The sequence below is a fragment of the Baudoinia panamericana genome (assembly GCF_000338955.1).
Source record: "Baudoinia panamericana UAMH 10762 unplaced genomic scaffold BAUCOscaffold_4, whole genome shotgun sequence".
Taxonomy (NCBI): Eukaryota; Fungi; Ascomycota; class Dothideomycetes; order Mycosphaerellales; family Teratosphaeriaceae; genus Baudoinia; species Baudoinia panamericana.
Window position 1 is genome coordinate 565,807 of NW_006911260.1, and position 14,276 is coordinate 580,082.

The 14,276-nt window shown below is 54.0% G+C and overlaps 9 protein-coding genes across 9 annotated transcripts; 6 read left to right on the forward strand and 3 right to left on the reverse strand.

Annotated features, from left to right (window-relative positions):
* The first annotated feature begins 1,591 nt into the window (after positions 1-1,591).
* BAUCODRAFT_410645 (uncharacterized protein) lies at positions 1,592-2,604 on the forward strand. The gene has a single exon (XM_007676660.1). It carries the CDS (start codon positions 1,892-1,894, stop codon positions 2,462-2,464), a length of 573 nt encoding a protein of 190 aa, XP_007674850.1. The 5' UTR covers positions 1,592-1,891; the 3' UTR covers positions 2,465-2,604.
* On the forward strand, positions 2,605-4,080 carry BAUCODRAFT_410661 (uncharacterized protein). Its single transcript, XM_007676661.1, has 4 exons — positions 2,605-2,876; positions 2,940-3,135; positions 3,192-3,652; positions 3,703-4,080. The coding sequence occupies exons 1-4, from the start codon at positions 2,745-2,747 to the stop codon at positions 3,973-3,975; spliced, it is 1,062 nt and encodes a 353-aa protein (XP_007674851.1). The 5' UTR covers positions 2,605-2,744; the 3' UTR covers positions 3,976-4,080.
* A 627-nt stretch (positions 4,081-4,707) lies between these two features.
* BAUCODRAFT_22864 (uncharacterized protein) lies at positions 4,708-5,253 on the forward strand (the record flags this gene model as incomplete). Its single annotated transcript, XM_007676103.1, has 3 exons — positions 4,708-4,767; positions 4,824-4,964; positions 5,014-5,253. 3 exons carry the CDS (start codon positions 4,708-4,710, stop codon positions 5,251-5,253), a joined length of 441 nt encoding a protein of 146 aa, XP_007674293.1.
* Positions 5,254-5,757: 504 nt separating this feature from the next.
* Positions 5,758-7,283, forward strand: BAUCODRAFT_49145 (uncharacterized protein; the record flags this gene model as incomplete). The annotated part of the gene is made up of 3 exons (XM_007676351.1): positions 5,758-6,550; positions 6,611-7,197; positions 7,245-7,283. Coding segments are annotated over 3 exons (1,419 nt in total), but the record flags the coding sequence as incomplete, so codon positions are not given.
* A 110-nt stretch (positions 7,284-7,393) lies between these two features.
* BAUCODRAFT_146605 (uncharacterized protein) lies at positions 7,394-8,248 on the reverse strand (the record flags this gene model as incomplete). The annotated part of the gene is made up of 1 exon (XM_007676662.1): positions 7,394-8,248. The coding sequence occupies one exon, from the start codon at positions 8,246-8,248 to the stop codon at positions 7,394-7,396; it is 855 nt and encodes a 284-aa protein (XP_007674852.1).
* Positions 8,249-8,539: 291 nt separating this feature from the next.
* Positions 8,540-9,439, reverse strand: BAUCODRAFT_120925 (uncharacterized protein; the record flags this gene model as incomplete). Its single annotated transcript, XM_007676663.1, has 1 exon — positions 8,540-9,439. One exon carries the CDS (start codon positions 9,437-9,439, stop codon positions 8,540-8,542), a length of 900 nt encoding a protein of 299 aa, XP_007674853.1.
* Positions 9,440-10,181: 742 nt separating this feature from the next.
* BAUCODRAFT_32020 (uncharacterized protein) lies at positions 10,182-12,759 on the forward strand. Its single transcript, XM_007676193.1, has 2 exons — positions 10,182-11,573; positions 11,642-12,759. The coding sequence occupies exons 1-2, from the start codon at positions 10,395-10,397 to the stop codon at positions 12,320-12,322; spliced, it is 1,860 nt and encodes a 619-aa protein (XP_007674383.1). The 5' UTR covers positions 10,182-10,394; the 3' UTR covers positions 12,323-12,759.
* Positions 12,753-13,089, reverse strand: BAUCODRAFT_66434 (uncharacterized protein; the record flags this gene model as incomplete). Its single annotated transcript, XM_007676407.1, has 3 exons — positions 12,753-12,793; positions 12,857-12,943; positions 13,008-13,089. The coding sequence occupies 3 exons, from the start codon at positions 13,087-13,089 to the stop codon at positions 12,753-12,755; spliced, it is 210 nt and encodes a 69-aa protein (XP_007674597.1).
* An 827-nt stretch (positions 13,090-13,916) lies between these two features.
* BAUCODRAFT_47566 (uncharacterized protein) lies at positions 13,917-14,215 on the forward strand (the record flags this gene model as incomplete). The annotated part of the gene is made up of 2 exons (XM_007676347.1): positions 13,917-13,982; positions 14,033-14,215. Coding segments are annotated over 2 exons (249 nt in total), but the record flags the coding sequence as incomplete, so codon positions are not given.
* Between the last annotated feature and the right edge of the window lie 61 nt (positions 14,216-14,276).

The following is a 14,276-nucleotide window of genomic DNA, read 5'->3' on the forward strand; positions in this document are numbered from 1 at the left end:
CCTCGCTTAGCGCTACACCATTAGGGAAACGCCTGTCTGCAAGGTCTCCGAATCGGAAAGCGTCACGACGCATCACTTCAGCTTGTCAAACTTTCCTTCGCTTGCCGGATTGCAAGCACATCATAGCATCGGCTCCTTGTATCAAGCTGCTACTTTCACAATCACGAAGTGATCTCTCCTCTGTCTCGAGGGCGTCAGTATATTGTAATCTGGCCGGCAGACTTGTGCCGTTGCAGCTGACGCTCCAGATCGCAAAAACGCCTCTTGTGGAGAGTCTGTGCTGTGCTGGTTGGCAGATCGAGCTAGGGATTGTCCACCGGACGCCCCGAAAGTCAAACAGGTCACATTCAGGCACACGCTCCTTTACCACAGCACTCCGGAACGGTCGTGATCGATACCGTGGTTCTCCGTACGCGCAGCGAATTGTGGACGTTCGCTGCATACTGTGTCCAGCCTTAGGTATTACCAGCATACCCTGATTTCCTCACAGAGTAGACTGTCGCTCTGTGTCCGCATATGTTGTCTAGTTCGCTAGCCACTTATCCAGCCAGACGACAGTCACCATGTCGGCGCCTTTGCCAGCATCGAACGTGGGAGACGCGCGAACGCTCGCGATTGGCGTGTAACTCTGAGTCAGAGAAGAGGAACGCCGCCGTCGTACGTTGAATGCTTCAACCATCAAACCTGGCTCTCAGCAGATACAAGCGTACGCGGAAGAGATCCTAATGAGAACATGTGTGAAGTCGGTCCAGCACGTCGACGTGCTGTCCTTGAAAACCGACAACGTGGAGGATGCATTCGGAAGCGGGCATACAAGAAAATAAAAGATTGCAGTGTTCTCACGTGCTTTCGACAGCCGTGAGAACGTTGTGATGCAGAAAAACGGGCAACTTTCGACTTCACTTGCCTTGTTTGTTGCGGTTGATCAGAGCCCAGATAGCGTCTCTCATTCGACGTACCGCCGACGTTTGATATTGTGCCGGGCTATTGGTACGTTGTTGGCGCTCTTGCATCCCCATCCTAAAGCACTCCTGTAGTGCTGGGAATGTGTGGTACAGCATGTCTTCACCCCTTGACAGGCGCGCGATCGCTGGGAGCTGACTACAGTAAGAGTACATGTAGATGATGGTTCGTGTTGGATAGCACCTATTTCGAGCTCAGGGATGCTTGCCGGTAAGCATCCCAATCGTCGAGCCTTTAATTATAAGCATTTGTCCGTAGCAATTCCAGCATTGTCGATGACAAGAGCTGGATTGTTGTGCCAGAGAGACCTTCCGAAACCAATTGATAGGACCGAACAAGGAGCGAGACATGTACAGAAGCAGAGTCCGTATGGGGCTGGGTTGTTGCCAGAGATGAACGCACCTACCTTTTTAAACGGACGTTTCCTTCTACGTGGGAAACTACCTCATACTGCCCGTTGCACACTGTGGAGGACCGCAGTCGAGGAGGTCGAGGCTAGACTTCAGCTCTTCCACACTGTTGAAGCGGTCGGAGGCTTGAGCGCAAAAATCCAAGAACTGGTTGTTTGACTGGGAAAGGCGCCGAGCAGGTCTAGCCAGGAGCTAGGCCACCCTGCTGAACAGGAAGATGGCGCTAGTTGCGCGCCTGATCAAGCTTCCATCAACCCGCAGTGGAACGCCTTGTCCGCTGCAGGATCGAACTGCACGCCAAAGTCGGATGCGACTGCTGGTCCAGACAATAAGAGCTACAGCACCAAGAACTGCTTGCCAGCCCCTGGTGAGCATGATCCAGATGCATTGCGAGCCAATTGCGCGTGAGAGTGGCCGTAGTAACAACCAATCCGGTGGATGAGCTGGTAGGTTCGCTGACTCGTGCGAGCGTTGCGGCAGCAGCACTGAGCGACTGAGTCACTGTGCAGTTCTCGGGCATGCGGACGGTTGCGTTACATCTGCACGTTGGCGTCGGAGATCGGCCGTGCTTGACGTGTCCTACGGAGTCCTCGCGGCAGCAGAGCTTTCCCCGCAGATGCGGGATGACCTTAGCGTTAAGCTTCAAGGACCCTTCGGGAACCGGGGTAATGACAGTAAGATCTCGTCCCTGGATGTGCCAGCGGATGAAATCATTGCGCGAAACAATGGGGAGTCCGTATAGGCGAAAGTGCCAACTGATGAGCGGCTGTTGTGAAATTGGACCGCCGCAAAGACTTCCCCGCTGCAAATTGCCGCCCAAGCTGTTGCAGTGGGCTTCCTTGGTCCCAAGCAAATGTGGATCCGAATATCATGTTGGAGCCATAATACCAGAGCTTCGTGCAGAACACGGACCGGTCGTAGTCAGCTCCACTAAGCCGAAGCGTCCGTCTCAGCCCAGATTTCGCCCACCTCACACGACACGTCTCGAGACGCGCGAGCGGAGAGTTGCAAGCTACTGCACCATGTCTCTTTCGAGCATGGCCCAATTGCTTGCCTCCCCCGTAACGGCGCCAAATAGGGTGCATAGGTAGGACGCGGACAGAGTGTCTGGCAGGCTAGTCACAAGCGCATTGGGTACGGATGCGCCCCTGTTCGGACTCGAGGACCATTGTGCCGGTCCGTTCGCACGGGGTTGCAACCACAAGACAGTCGTGAGCGGGGTCGCAAAAGATCTGGAAGGATGTTGGCGATATAAGTAGAGCAGTCCGTAGCTGTCCATCAGGGTGATTGCCCAGAGATACAACCATCCAGTACCAACAACAATCACTCCTAAGTCTGTACACCTGCTCTCGACTATATCACCGTGTCAAAATGGCGCCTCAGGTTCCGGAGAAGCAGTGGGCACAGGTCATTGAGAAGACCGGAGGACCCGTTGAGTACAAGGAGATCCCTGTGCAGAAGCCAGGTCCAGATGAGATCCTTGTGAACATCAAGTACAGCGGCGTATGTTCCACCTCACTGTACGCCGTAGAGCGATCGCTGACTGTGTTACCCATCGCCTTGCAGGTCTGCCACACGGATTTGCACGCTGTTAATGGTGACTGGCCGCTTCCAACCAAGCTTCCCTTGGTGGGAGGCCACGAGGGTGCCGGAGAAGTTGTTGCGATGGGCGAGCTTGTCAACGACTGGCAGATTGGCGACTATGCCGGTGTGAAGTGGATCAACGGCTCTTGCCTGTCCTGCGATTTCTGCCAGCAATCCGGTAGGCGCACTTGTCCGAGGCTTCGACGAAAGCGCAGCTAACGTGCTGGTCACTAGATGAGCCGCTTTGCTCCAAGGCTCTCCTCTCCGGCTACACCGTTGACGGCTCCTTCCAGCAGTACTGCATTGCAAAGGCGGCACATGCTGCCCGCATCCCCAAAGAGTGCGACCTCGCCGGCATTGCTCCCGTTCTCTGCGCTGGTATTACGGTCTACAAGGGCCTCAAAGAGTCCGGAGCTAAGCCAGGGCAGACGGTAGCCATTGTCGGTGCCGGTGGTGGCCTTGGTTCCCTTGCCCAGCAATATGCTCGCGCTATGGGTCTGAGGACCATCGCCATTGACTCCGGCGATGACAAGAAGAAGATGTGCATGGAGCAGCTCGGCAGTTACGCCTTCGTCGATTTCGCTACCAGCAAGAACGTCGTGAAGGAGGTCCAGGAAGCCACCCCCGACGGTCTTGGCCCGCACGCAGTCATCCTCGTTGCCGTGAACGAGAAGCCATTCCAGCAAGCGGCAGAGGTAAGTCCAACCGGCTGTGAAACAAAGAGTTAAGGCTGACCCGTCTAAAGTATGTCCGCCCACGAGGCACCGTTGTCTGCATCGGTCTGCCCGCAGGTGCCTACCTGAAGGCTCCGGTCTTCGAATCCGTCATAAAGATGGTTACCATTAAAGGCTCATACGTGGGCAACCGTAAGGACAGTGCAGAGGCCATAGAGTTCTACCGCCGCGGCGTTATTAAGGCACCCTACAAGGTTGTTGGCCTCAGCAAGCTGCAAGAGGTGTATGACTTGATGCACAAGGGCCAGATTGCAGGACGTTACGTCGTCGACACCTCGAATTAAGCGATCGCTGGTCGTAGTGGTGGTCGGGGTCGAGAGCGGTGTAGATATGGTATTGCAAAACTTCAAATCGTCCAACCCAACGTACTCATCCAATGTTACTTAGACACATCGGGCACGATCGATACTGAGGTTGGTTTTTATGAATGTCGTGCGAGCGTCTTCCTCACAAGTGCAACGTATTGAGGATTGGTAGCAAAATCTCATAGCGCTATGCCCCTCCCGTGTTGTCCGAACACAGCTCATTCGGCCAGGATAACCTTTCTTGCTCCCAGAGGAGAGACAGAGATGCCAGACTGTAGACGTATGAACGATAGACGCCTAGTTTTCATATCTGTCACTGCGTGGCAACATCAAGGTAGCTTCATCAAGGTGAGCCTCGGGAGGCTCCGGGTCTTCCATCCCCATTAGGCCAAGCGCGATCACATCCGCTTATTACCCAGCTTCGATAGAGCTTGCCCCTGTGTTGTCATGTTTCTCTTATCATGCTCACACATCACATATCGTACTCTCGAGTAGCGTACAGTTGATATAGCGTCCAATCAGGCCGCAGCGAAGCCTTTTCTCCAAGGTAGTACGAAGCAACTTGATGGTTGTGTAACTGTGCTTCACTCGCTTCGACGTCGTCTCCCTGGATCGTGAAGTCCACGTAGAGTCAAACACACCGACTACAGAGCTCGAGACTGTGCCGTTGAGAAACATAAACAACCCACAGCTGGCCCCTTGCACCGCAACATGGCTTCACTTGCGTCCAAGGTAGAGATCGCAAGCTCGCCAGCACGCGTAAGGGAGGCAGTATGTCGATTTAGGCCGTAGTGACTTACCGCCCAACAAACTAAACATCATACTAGTTCATGAACTTCTCCAAGCTACCAGAGTGGACCCAAGGTTTCATCAGGTCCATCGAACCGATCGTTCCGAAAGAACAGATCGAAAGGGGTGACCGACTGAAAGTGGTGCTTGAAGGCATGACTATCAACCCGATCGTGCTTGTACGTGCCACCCCTCAACTGTACTTACCACTCTGCTGAGATTGTGTAGGAGAACTCGGAGCGTCAATTCATGTGGCGAGGAAGCGTATGGGGTCTGCTTTACGGCGATCACTACTTCCGCTGGGAGCCAAGTCAGACTACGCCAAATGCAACCACCTTCACACACGGTGAGGATTTCAGTGGGCCTCTAGCGTTCTTGATCGGTTGGTCAGGAATGGGCGCGAAGGCAGCGACCGGCTTCAAGAAGTTCAATGAGGATCTGAAGCGGCATGCCGAAAGTCAAGCGTAGCGAAGTAGACTGCCGCAGGCAGTCGAACCTTGTGCAGACAGATCCAGGAATGATCCAGCCTCCACTGAGATATGACATTTAGGAGCCGAGAACGCGAATAGAGCTTTTGCGATTCCCCAGCACAGCCAACCACTCCTCGGAGCGCTTTGGCCCTTGAGCTCCACGTTCTAAGCGGGTCAACTCCAGCGTATTTCCCCTTTGCTCCGATGAGGAGTGAACGGCCGTGTAGGAATGCCGTGGAGGCTCTTGCGGGGTAGAAACAGCATCAGGACCATAACGTGGGGCCGTGGCTGAGACTATTCATCGGAATGGCAGGCTTCATATGCACGGAAGAATACACTCATGTCACTTGACCTTTGGCTTTGAATAACACAAGGTCTCGAATCCGTGGCAAACAACCTCCTGACTTCAGTCATGGTGGGAGCAACCTTGATCGCGCTCTGCAGCATTGCAGCCATCTGCTTTGTGGTGTTCTCGACAAGCAAGCGGCGTCCACCAGGGACACAATTGCCCAATGGCCCCCCTGGGATACCGTTGCTTGGCAACCTGCTGGACATTCCTCCCTCACTGAGCTGGCTGAAATTCCAAGAATGGGTTCAGACATATGGCTTGCTATACCGCCTCGACATAGTAGGCCGCAAGAACATCATAGTGGCAAGTGAGGATATTGCCAATGAGCTTCTACGCGAGCGTGGCAACATCTATAGCTCCCGGGAGCAGCTGCCAATGGCAGCCAAGCTGCTTAGCGGTGATTTGCGGCCGCTTCTTCTACCTTACGGAGAAACTTGGCGTAGCGTACGAAAGCTGATCAACAACATGACCAATGTCAATGTTTCTGCAGCGTACAGCTCGCTCCAGGAGGAGGAAAGCCTACGAGCCATTGTGGATCTGATTCGCCAACCGGAGGATTATGAAAAATGGCTCGAGCGATATTCGGCAAGTCTCATCCTACGGTTGGCGTATTCTAAGACTGTCCGTACAGGCGACGAAGAAGTGGTAAAACGCATCATCAACGTCGTGAATAACGTTGAGCGTGTTGCGAGTCCTGGAGCGTATCTGGTGGACTCAATTCCAGCGCTGATGTACCTCCCATCATGGCTCGCTCCTTTCAAGCGAGAAGGCATGGCACTACACAAGGAGGAGATTGACCTATTCCGAACGTTGCTGCAAGAAGGAACAGCCGCCAGCAATACGCAGACTCAGCCGAACTTCTGCGGTCAGTGGGAACGCGGCAAGCAGAACTACAAGCTCAGCGATGACCATGCAGCGTATGCCATCGGTACCCTGTTCGAGGCTGGTAAGTGACCTGCGGCGAGCCCTCAGTAAAAGCTTAGCTGAAATTGGAATGCATGTACAGGTTCGGGAACAACAAGTGTAGCTACGATGTCCTTCATTCTAGCCATGACTCTCCACCCTGAAGAGTTCAGGAAGCTGCAGCAAGAAGTTGACGAGGTAACGCCCGACCGTCTTCCGCACCTGAGCGACATGCCCAAGCTTCCTCGTGTGCGAGCTGTCGCAAAGGAGACTCTGAGGTGGCGACCCGTTACGGCTGGAGGGTTACCACATATGCTTACGAAGGACGATGTCTACGAGATGCCTGATGGTCGCTCCATATTCCTAGAAGCAGGCACTAATGTCCATCCTGTACAATGGTCGATACATAGAGAGCCGAAGCGATACCCGGATCCTGATAATTTCCGTCCAGAGCGCTGGCTTGAACCAGACTGGCCAACGTTCAAGGAACCTCTTTCTACCTACCCCAACCTCCTCAACTTCAGTGCTTTCGGCTTCGGCAGGAGGATTTGTCCGGGTAACCACATTGCCGAGCGGTCGCTGTACGTTCTTATCTCCAGAATCGCATGGGCTTGTGATATCATGCAAAAGCTGGATGGAAAAGGAGAGCCTATCGTGCCGCCGTGGTACGACTACACGGGTGGCTTCAATGTAGGTGGGGCTTGAAACAGAGACTCGAGTGATGCTGACCTGCACAGGTGCAACCGAAGCATTTCGAATTCGACCTCAAAGCTCGCCCCGGAAGACGAGAGATTCTTCAAGACGAATATGAGCGTTTCTGGGCCCAGCCCGCCGAGGCGAGATAGTCTCAGCGACGGCCATCTACTTCGTTGACATTGCCGATCTGTCATGACTCCCAGATTTCAACAACGCTATCCGGCAGTCTGAGCTCCCATGTACTTTTCGTCTGATCCTCGCCCTTCTCGATGAACGCAGAGATGGCCCTCTGCGCTTCCTGCGTATGTGCCAACTCGCCTAACTTCTTCATGTCCGCGCCCATGCTCCCGGATCCATCCAAACATGCTCTGATGCTCGCCTTCGTCCCTTGTAAGCCGCCTCTCGGAAACGATGCGATGCGAACTGCCAAGTCATCCACGAACTCTCGAAGATGCTTCTCGTCCTCCGTGAAGCCGTTAACCAACCCCAGCCTCTTCGCTTCCTCGCCCAAGACACCTTGCGACGACAACATCATCTGCATAGCTCTCCCAGGACCAATAAGCTTCACGAGCTGTTGGATCCCGCCCCCGTGCACAATGCCACCACCCACCTCCGGCACCCCGAAACGAGCCCTTGGCCCAGCGAAGCGCATATCCATGTTGACGGCGAATTCATTGCCACCGCCTACGGCTGCGCCGTTCACTTCCGCAATGAAGACGGTAGGTAAGGTCAGAAAAAGGTTGAGGATGCCGCCAAGAAGATGCAGAAAATGGCCTGCTTCTTCAGGCCTCGCCAGTGGGTATTGTACGCTGACGATATGAAGATCGAGGTGGCCGATCCAAAAATCAGGGTCGTTGCTCGAGATGACGACCACTTTGGGCGCCTCCTCCGGCTGTGTCCGTAGAACCTCTAGGTAGGCGTGCAGGTCGGTGAGCAATGCGCCGTTTAGCAAATTGATCGGTGGGTTGAAAACAGTCAACCGCACAGCGTGCTTGCTGTCGCGAACTGGGGAGAGTGCGAACGTCTGGTATGTGGAGGCCGCCATTGCAAGCGAGTGTGCGTTGCGCAGACTCCGCATCGCTACAACTGCAGGTCGCCTTATATATTAACACCTTTCATGGTCTACTGCCTGATGAGTGATTTCCAATCCCTTCGACTGCTACAGACGTTGTCTGGCAGTTGATGAGTAATCGCCACGATGCATGTAAAGTGATCAACGGGCAGCGTGTGCCGCATGGCGCCCGATTGCTAGTCTATCAGTACGCTCTGCGTGTATCATTCCTAAAGACAATGACCGCCGACGCCACGCTCAAACATCAGAGACAGCGAACGGCATCTAGAATGGCACGTCCATGTCCTCGACTTTCTGTTCTTGCTTCCCGTTGCTGGCGGCTTGGTCGGTTTCTCCAAGTACTTCTCGTATGAAGGCTACAAGAGCCGCGACATACTGCTTTTGACTGCTTGGTAAGAAATGACCGCCAGGATGATAGATTACTCTTGGGACACCGCCCTCTTTTCCCCTCCCGTGTATACAAGCGTCGACTAATCGCAGACTCCTCGCTTCCTCTACCACCGTATCCACGGACCCAAGGAAATGACACATCGGCGTTCGTATTTTCGGCTCATAGAACGCTTGATACAGCGCATTGGTGCTCGCTCCAAAACCGGAGTACGACACTGCAAATCTTAGTGGCGCATGAATAACTTCCTCAATGAACCCTGTATCTTGCACAAACGGGTCAGGATACCTCATACCGCCTTTACTCTGTGCGGCTTCGAAGGCTTCCCGTCGTCCAGTCTCGAGCAGTGAAGCAAGCATACCGGCTGCTGCACCACCTTGGGAGAAGCCTATAGCACCGTCGAAGGGCCCTTCGTCCTTCAGCACTTGTGCTAGCCTCGCGAGGCCCTGCTCCATGCCTTCATAGGTGTACGGTTCGCCGTCGCCTTTCCGACGCCACCAGCCGTAAGCTTCAGGACTTTCTTTGTCCCCATCCACATCAAAGCCAGGTATGTCGGTCACATCGAGCCTGAGTGGCGCTGTGGGATACACTAACTCCAGGCCACCAGGATACTGTCGTAGATGTCCAGGTTTAGGGGCAGTAGGGAAGTGTTTCTCCAAAGACTTTTTGAGGGCTTTGGTCTTGATCTCAAATGAATGGCCAGACTGTGTGTAGCCGTGGATCATCAGTATCTTGAGCTTACGAACCGGTGCCACTTTGCCATTGGTGATCGCCATCGTCCCCGATGTGTAACTACAGCGCGAGCTAACGTTGAGCCGGTGAAGCGTTGATTCAGCGAAGACTGACTTCGGCGTTGGGAGGGCAGTGACTTTGTACAGCGACCACGTTGTCTTGTGCAGCATCTACGCCGTTGAATGGAGTTGTTGTTCCGGATTAAGATAGTTTGAACCGGTTACTGGAACATCTCGTTCACATATTTCGGCAATATACTTGCTATCTCCGACTCCTCGGTACTCTTAAGATAAGCTTCGAGCTTCCCAGATCCAACCGCAGCCTCCCTCAAGCAGTCCCACCATCTATCACAGTGACTGTGTCCTCGCAAGTCTGGCGCTATACGCCGGACATCGACCGCTGAGTGATCACGATGGCTTCTTCACAGGAAGGTGTACCTCCTTCCCCATCATGGCAAACCGACTCGGAAGCCAGCGCTGATGACGACATGGATTTCGAGGTAAGCACAGTGGCATGAGTGACCATGAATGACATGTCGTAAGACTGATCAGTGTTAGGCCGCTGAGTCCACACAGTCCGGAGTGTCTGACGACGTGGCGGACGATGAAGCAGGCGAGACGACACTGTACTTTGATGCCGAGGATGGAACGCTACGGGATTCCGATGGCGACGAAGTGACGATCGAGATGGGCGATGAGGCATCCGAAGATCAAGAGGGTGAAGAGGAGGATGGGGAGGGGGAGGAGGAAGAGGAGGACGATGGCAGTAGAACACCGCAGCCTGCTACGAGCTCACAAAGTCCGGAGCAACAGCGGTCAACGCAAACGATCAGAAGTATGTCTCTCAGCACCAGCGACGGCGGCGCTCGGCAAAGAAGACCAAGTCGTCTGAGACGCCTGAGCTCGGCGACAATATCACACGTAAGCTTGTGCCGTTCCATTGAACCGTTAGGCTGATTGGTGTCTTCTTCGCTGCGGTACAGTAACCCAGCAACAGATCATGCAACTCCTATCCCATACTGGCATACGCGGTATCTTCCATCAGTATGGCGGGCCTACTACTCGCTCTCAAGCTAGGCGGTCTCAAGCAGAGCATGCTGAACTCGCAGAGGACGATCAGGATGACGAGGACTACGTTCCTTATGGCGCACAGCGAAGACGACGAGCGAGAGCGCCGATAATGGGCAGTCGATACCCAACGGTACCGTCCGAAGAAGGCAAGCGGTTGATGGAAAGCGGCACTTTTGGCAACAACGATAGATGTGATCATTCAGCTTGCGGACTACCACTTGACAACGAGACGATGCGCAAACGGCGCAAGCTTTCTCGCCGAATGCTGGACCGTGAGCTTGGTGTCGAGAACCGTGGTCGCGCACGTGTGCTCAACGGACTGGCTGTACAAAACCTTATCCCATCATCAAAAGCCGATCTGATTGTTAACCTCAACGCTCGCTGCTATTCCGGCCAGTTTAGCGAGGACGGCTCGTTCTTTTTCGCTTGCGGTCAAGACTTCCGTGTCCGAATGTACGACACTACCAATCCGTATGATTGGAAGTATTACAAAACCTCCACTTACCACAGTGGTCAATGGACGATTACCGACGCATCGCTATCTCCGGACAACAAACTACTGGCATTCAGCTCGATACGAAGCATGATCTGCCTTGCTAACACCGAGCAAGGCGACGACTCCGAACCGCGGCACCTCGAACTTGCTGACATGGGCAATGGCAGCCGCGGACTCGGCGTCGGTGATGGCTGGAGTAGGTCAGGACGAAACTTCGGCATCTGGTCTCTGCGCTTCTCCGGAGATGCTAGTGAAATTGTTGCAGGTACTTCAGACCACAGTGTCTATGTGTATGACCTAGAGGCGCAGAGATCTATCCTTCGCATACCCGGTCATGCCGATGACGTCAATGCTGTCTGCTTCGGCGACAAGCTGAGCCCGCATATTCTGTACTCTGGCTCGGATGACACAACTCTCAAGGTCTGGGACCGACGGTCTCTTGCTTCCATGCGACCTGCGGGCATGTTCTTAGGACACACCGAGGGGTTGACGTACATTGACTCGAAGGGTGACGGTAGGTATGTCATAAGTAACGGCAAGGACCAAACGTGCAAGCTCTGGGATCTACGGAAGATGATTAACACCGATGTCGCCGAGAGGATCAACCCGCAGGCAAGTCTTTCGCTTATCTCGGTCACAATGACGAATTTGTTGTTTTATGCCTGCTAACTTCGCGACAGAATTACACAACCAACTTCGACTATCGATTTAGCCCGTACGACACCGACTCGCATGATCCACATCCACACGATTGCAGTTTAGTCACCTTTACCGGCCATAGGGTGCTCAAGACGCTCATTCGATGTCACTTCAGTCCGCCGGGAAGCACAGACGGCCGCTACATCTACTCTGGCTCGCATGACGGCAAAGTGTACATTTGGAACCTGGACGGCACCCAAGCGTCTGAGCCCATCAATGTTCTCGCCGCAACGAAAAACAGCAGGCCAGAGAGTGACGAACGGTACGTAGAACGGTACGAATACTACGGTCGTGGTGGCGTGTGGAAGACAATCGTTAGAGACTGCAGCTGGCATCCGTCCGCGCCGGTCATTGCAGCTACGAGCTGGAACGGATGGGATCACGGCCTCGGAACTTGCACGGTCCACTCATGGAACGGCGGTCTTGACAGCGATGAGGTTGGTGGCGACCGTGATGGATTCACGGGTGCAACTGGAGAGGAGATGGCGAGCGCCAAGAGTTTGGGCAGCACTCCGATGGGTGCGAGGGTGACCGCGCAGCTGCAACATGACCAGCGATTCTATGGTAACGCTCCCACCGAGCGGAGAACAGAGGCACGGCGCACACGACTGACGGATCGGATGGGTTTGGGTAGCCTGTTTGGGGCGGACGATGATGAATAATTGTCTAGTGATGGACGGTATCAGACCGTTCACGCGTACATGGCGGGTGACCTGTTCACGATCTCCGCAGTAAGTGACACAGGCTGAGCGCTGAGGGCTGCGCAACCTCAACAAGAATGATTGCTGAGGCACACACTGGATATATGGCGTTTTATGACGGCTTGGAGAGGGCGGTACAGCGAGCAATTCTGGAGAGTCGGGTGGGAATTTGTATAGCATGGCGGAGGAGTCCTCGCGCTTGGCTTCACGCGCAGAACTTGACCCCCAACAATGGTGCATTTTGCAACATCAAATCGAAGTGTATCAGCCTAGAGATGGCCTCCAACTCCGTGTTGAGAACGCCCTCGCTATGCTTTAATCCAGACTTTCTAGTGTCGGGCAGGGGCCCATCCAGCCATTGTGTGGTCATGCTTGCCGCGGACATTATGCCTCATGCGCCGCCCACTAGGATGTTGTTAACCGGGATATGAACTGCAGCGCTTGGATCAGCCTTGCGCCATCTCTCGTGCCTTCCATTTGCAGTATGCCACGTACTCAACTTCACCACATATCCGATGACACCCATGATTAAGAAGCCCATTCCAACAGCCTGACTTATTCTTAAGAACTCTCGACGGTCCGCTGAAGGTATCATATGTCAGTCTACAAGCCATAGGTGACCCATTTTTGATCTCTATAGCCATACGTTTGCTACATCGTGTGATAAATTGTCTGCCATCCTTGAGGAACTGGCGAGGCATCTCCAGGAGCTCCTTCGCTTGGTCCATGGTCGCGGCTGTGTAACAGTGTGAGCTTTGCCGGTTCTGCCGTGTTGCCAGTACGCGCTATGCTTTAGATTCAATCTAAGACGTGCCTGACCGATCGCGTGATGTGGAGGACAGGTTGTGGTTGTGGTTTGGCCTTGGCGTAGGGTCTCGGCTCGGAGACAGAACGGCCCGGACGAGGACTCTTGACTTTTGCGTCCCGTCATTCTCCCCATTTTGACACAGTGGTGTAATACTAGCATATCTGTCTGAGAGCTTTTTCGCTCACCATGAGCTTGGGACTGTCGGAAATGCTGTACGTATTTCGAAAGCCTTTCAGCTGGTATGCTGGTAAGCTGTATACCAGCGGCGTAAACCTGTTCTACATAGCTGGGAATGCAGATGGCAAGGAGTATTGACAGTCAATCTTAACAGTTTCGCGTAAACTGCCCGTTCAGGCTGGGCTAACTGCACCTACTACGTCTTCACGCTCCGCCTCCGAACGCGAAATGTGCGGGCAATACTGACGTAGAGATCCTGCGAACGGGGAACGGAGCAAATGAACACGCGATGTCTCTGTCCGCTTACACGTACAGCCGCTCTGAGCCACTCAAGTGACGTGCTGCGGGACGGTCAGATGTTGCCGTACCTAGGTAGTCATGATGTAACCAAGAGTGGCATGGCAGGCGCAAAGATGCATACGTAGGGAAACGTTGCCCTGAGAGACGTGCCGAGCTACCATATAAGAGCCTTTCCTTCTCCCGCTCTTCTCTACCTCACATACATTACAGCCCCATTACCAGATATACCACCACAAACACCCAAACCCCATCTCAACAGTCAACATGCAGAACGAGCACGGTCAGGGCGTCTCTCACGCCAAGGACTCCCAGGTCCCCCAGAAGGTCCAGGAGAAGGTATTGAACCACTATGACAATGCATTCAGAATTACTACTGACCAGAATAGGTTCCCTCCGGTCTCGAGCATCAGCTCCCCGACTCCGTCCACGACACAGGCAGCAACAAGGAGACAGGCAAGGTTTCCCACGCTACCGGCCAGTCCATCGTGCCCCAGGCGCTTCAGGAGGGTCTTCCCGAGAAGGTTGAGAAGATCGTTCCCAATGCCATCCACGACACCAGTGGGGCCAAGTTCTCCGACGGTAGCGTCAGCAAGTAAAGCTGTCGCATGATCATGAGCATCATTACGATGA

Coding starts and splice junctions, on each gene's coding strand:
- BAUCODRAFT_410661 (XM_007676661.1), top strand. CDS start 2,745: ATGGCGCCTCAGGTTCCGGAGAAGCAGTGGGCACAGGTCATTGAGAAG. Junction 2,877..2,939: donor TGAACATCAAGTACAGCGGC/GTATGTTCCACC, acceptor ATCGCCTTGCAG/GTCTGCCACACGGATTTGCA. Junction 3,653..3,702: donor CATTCCAGCAAGCGGCAGAG/GTAAGTCCAACC, acceptor ACCCGTCTAAAG/TATGTCCGCCCACGAGGCAC.
- BAUCODRAFT_410645 (XM_007676660.1), top strand. CDS start 1,892: ATGCGGACGGTTGCGTTACATCTGCACGTTGGCGTCGGAGATCGGCCG.
- BAUCODRAFT_32020 (XM_007676193.1), top strand. CDS start 10,395: ATGCAACTCCTATCCCATACTGGCATACGCGGTATCTTCCATCAGTAT. Junction 11,574..11,641: donor CCGAGAGGATCAACCCGCAG/GCAAGTCTTTCG, acceptor ACTTCGCGACAG/AATTACACAACCAACTTCGA.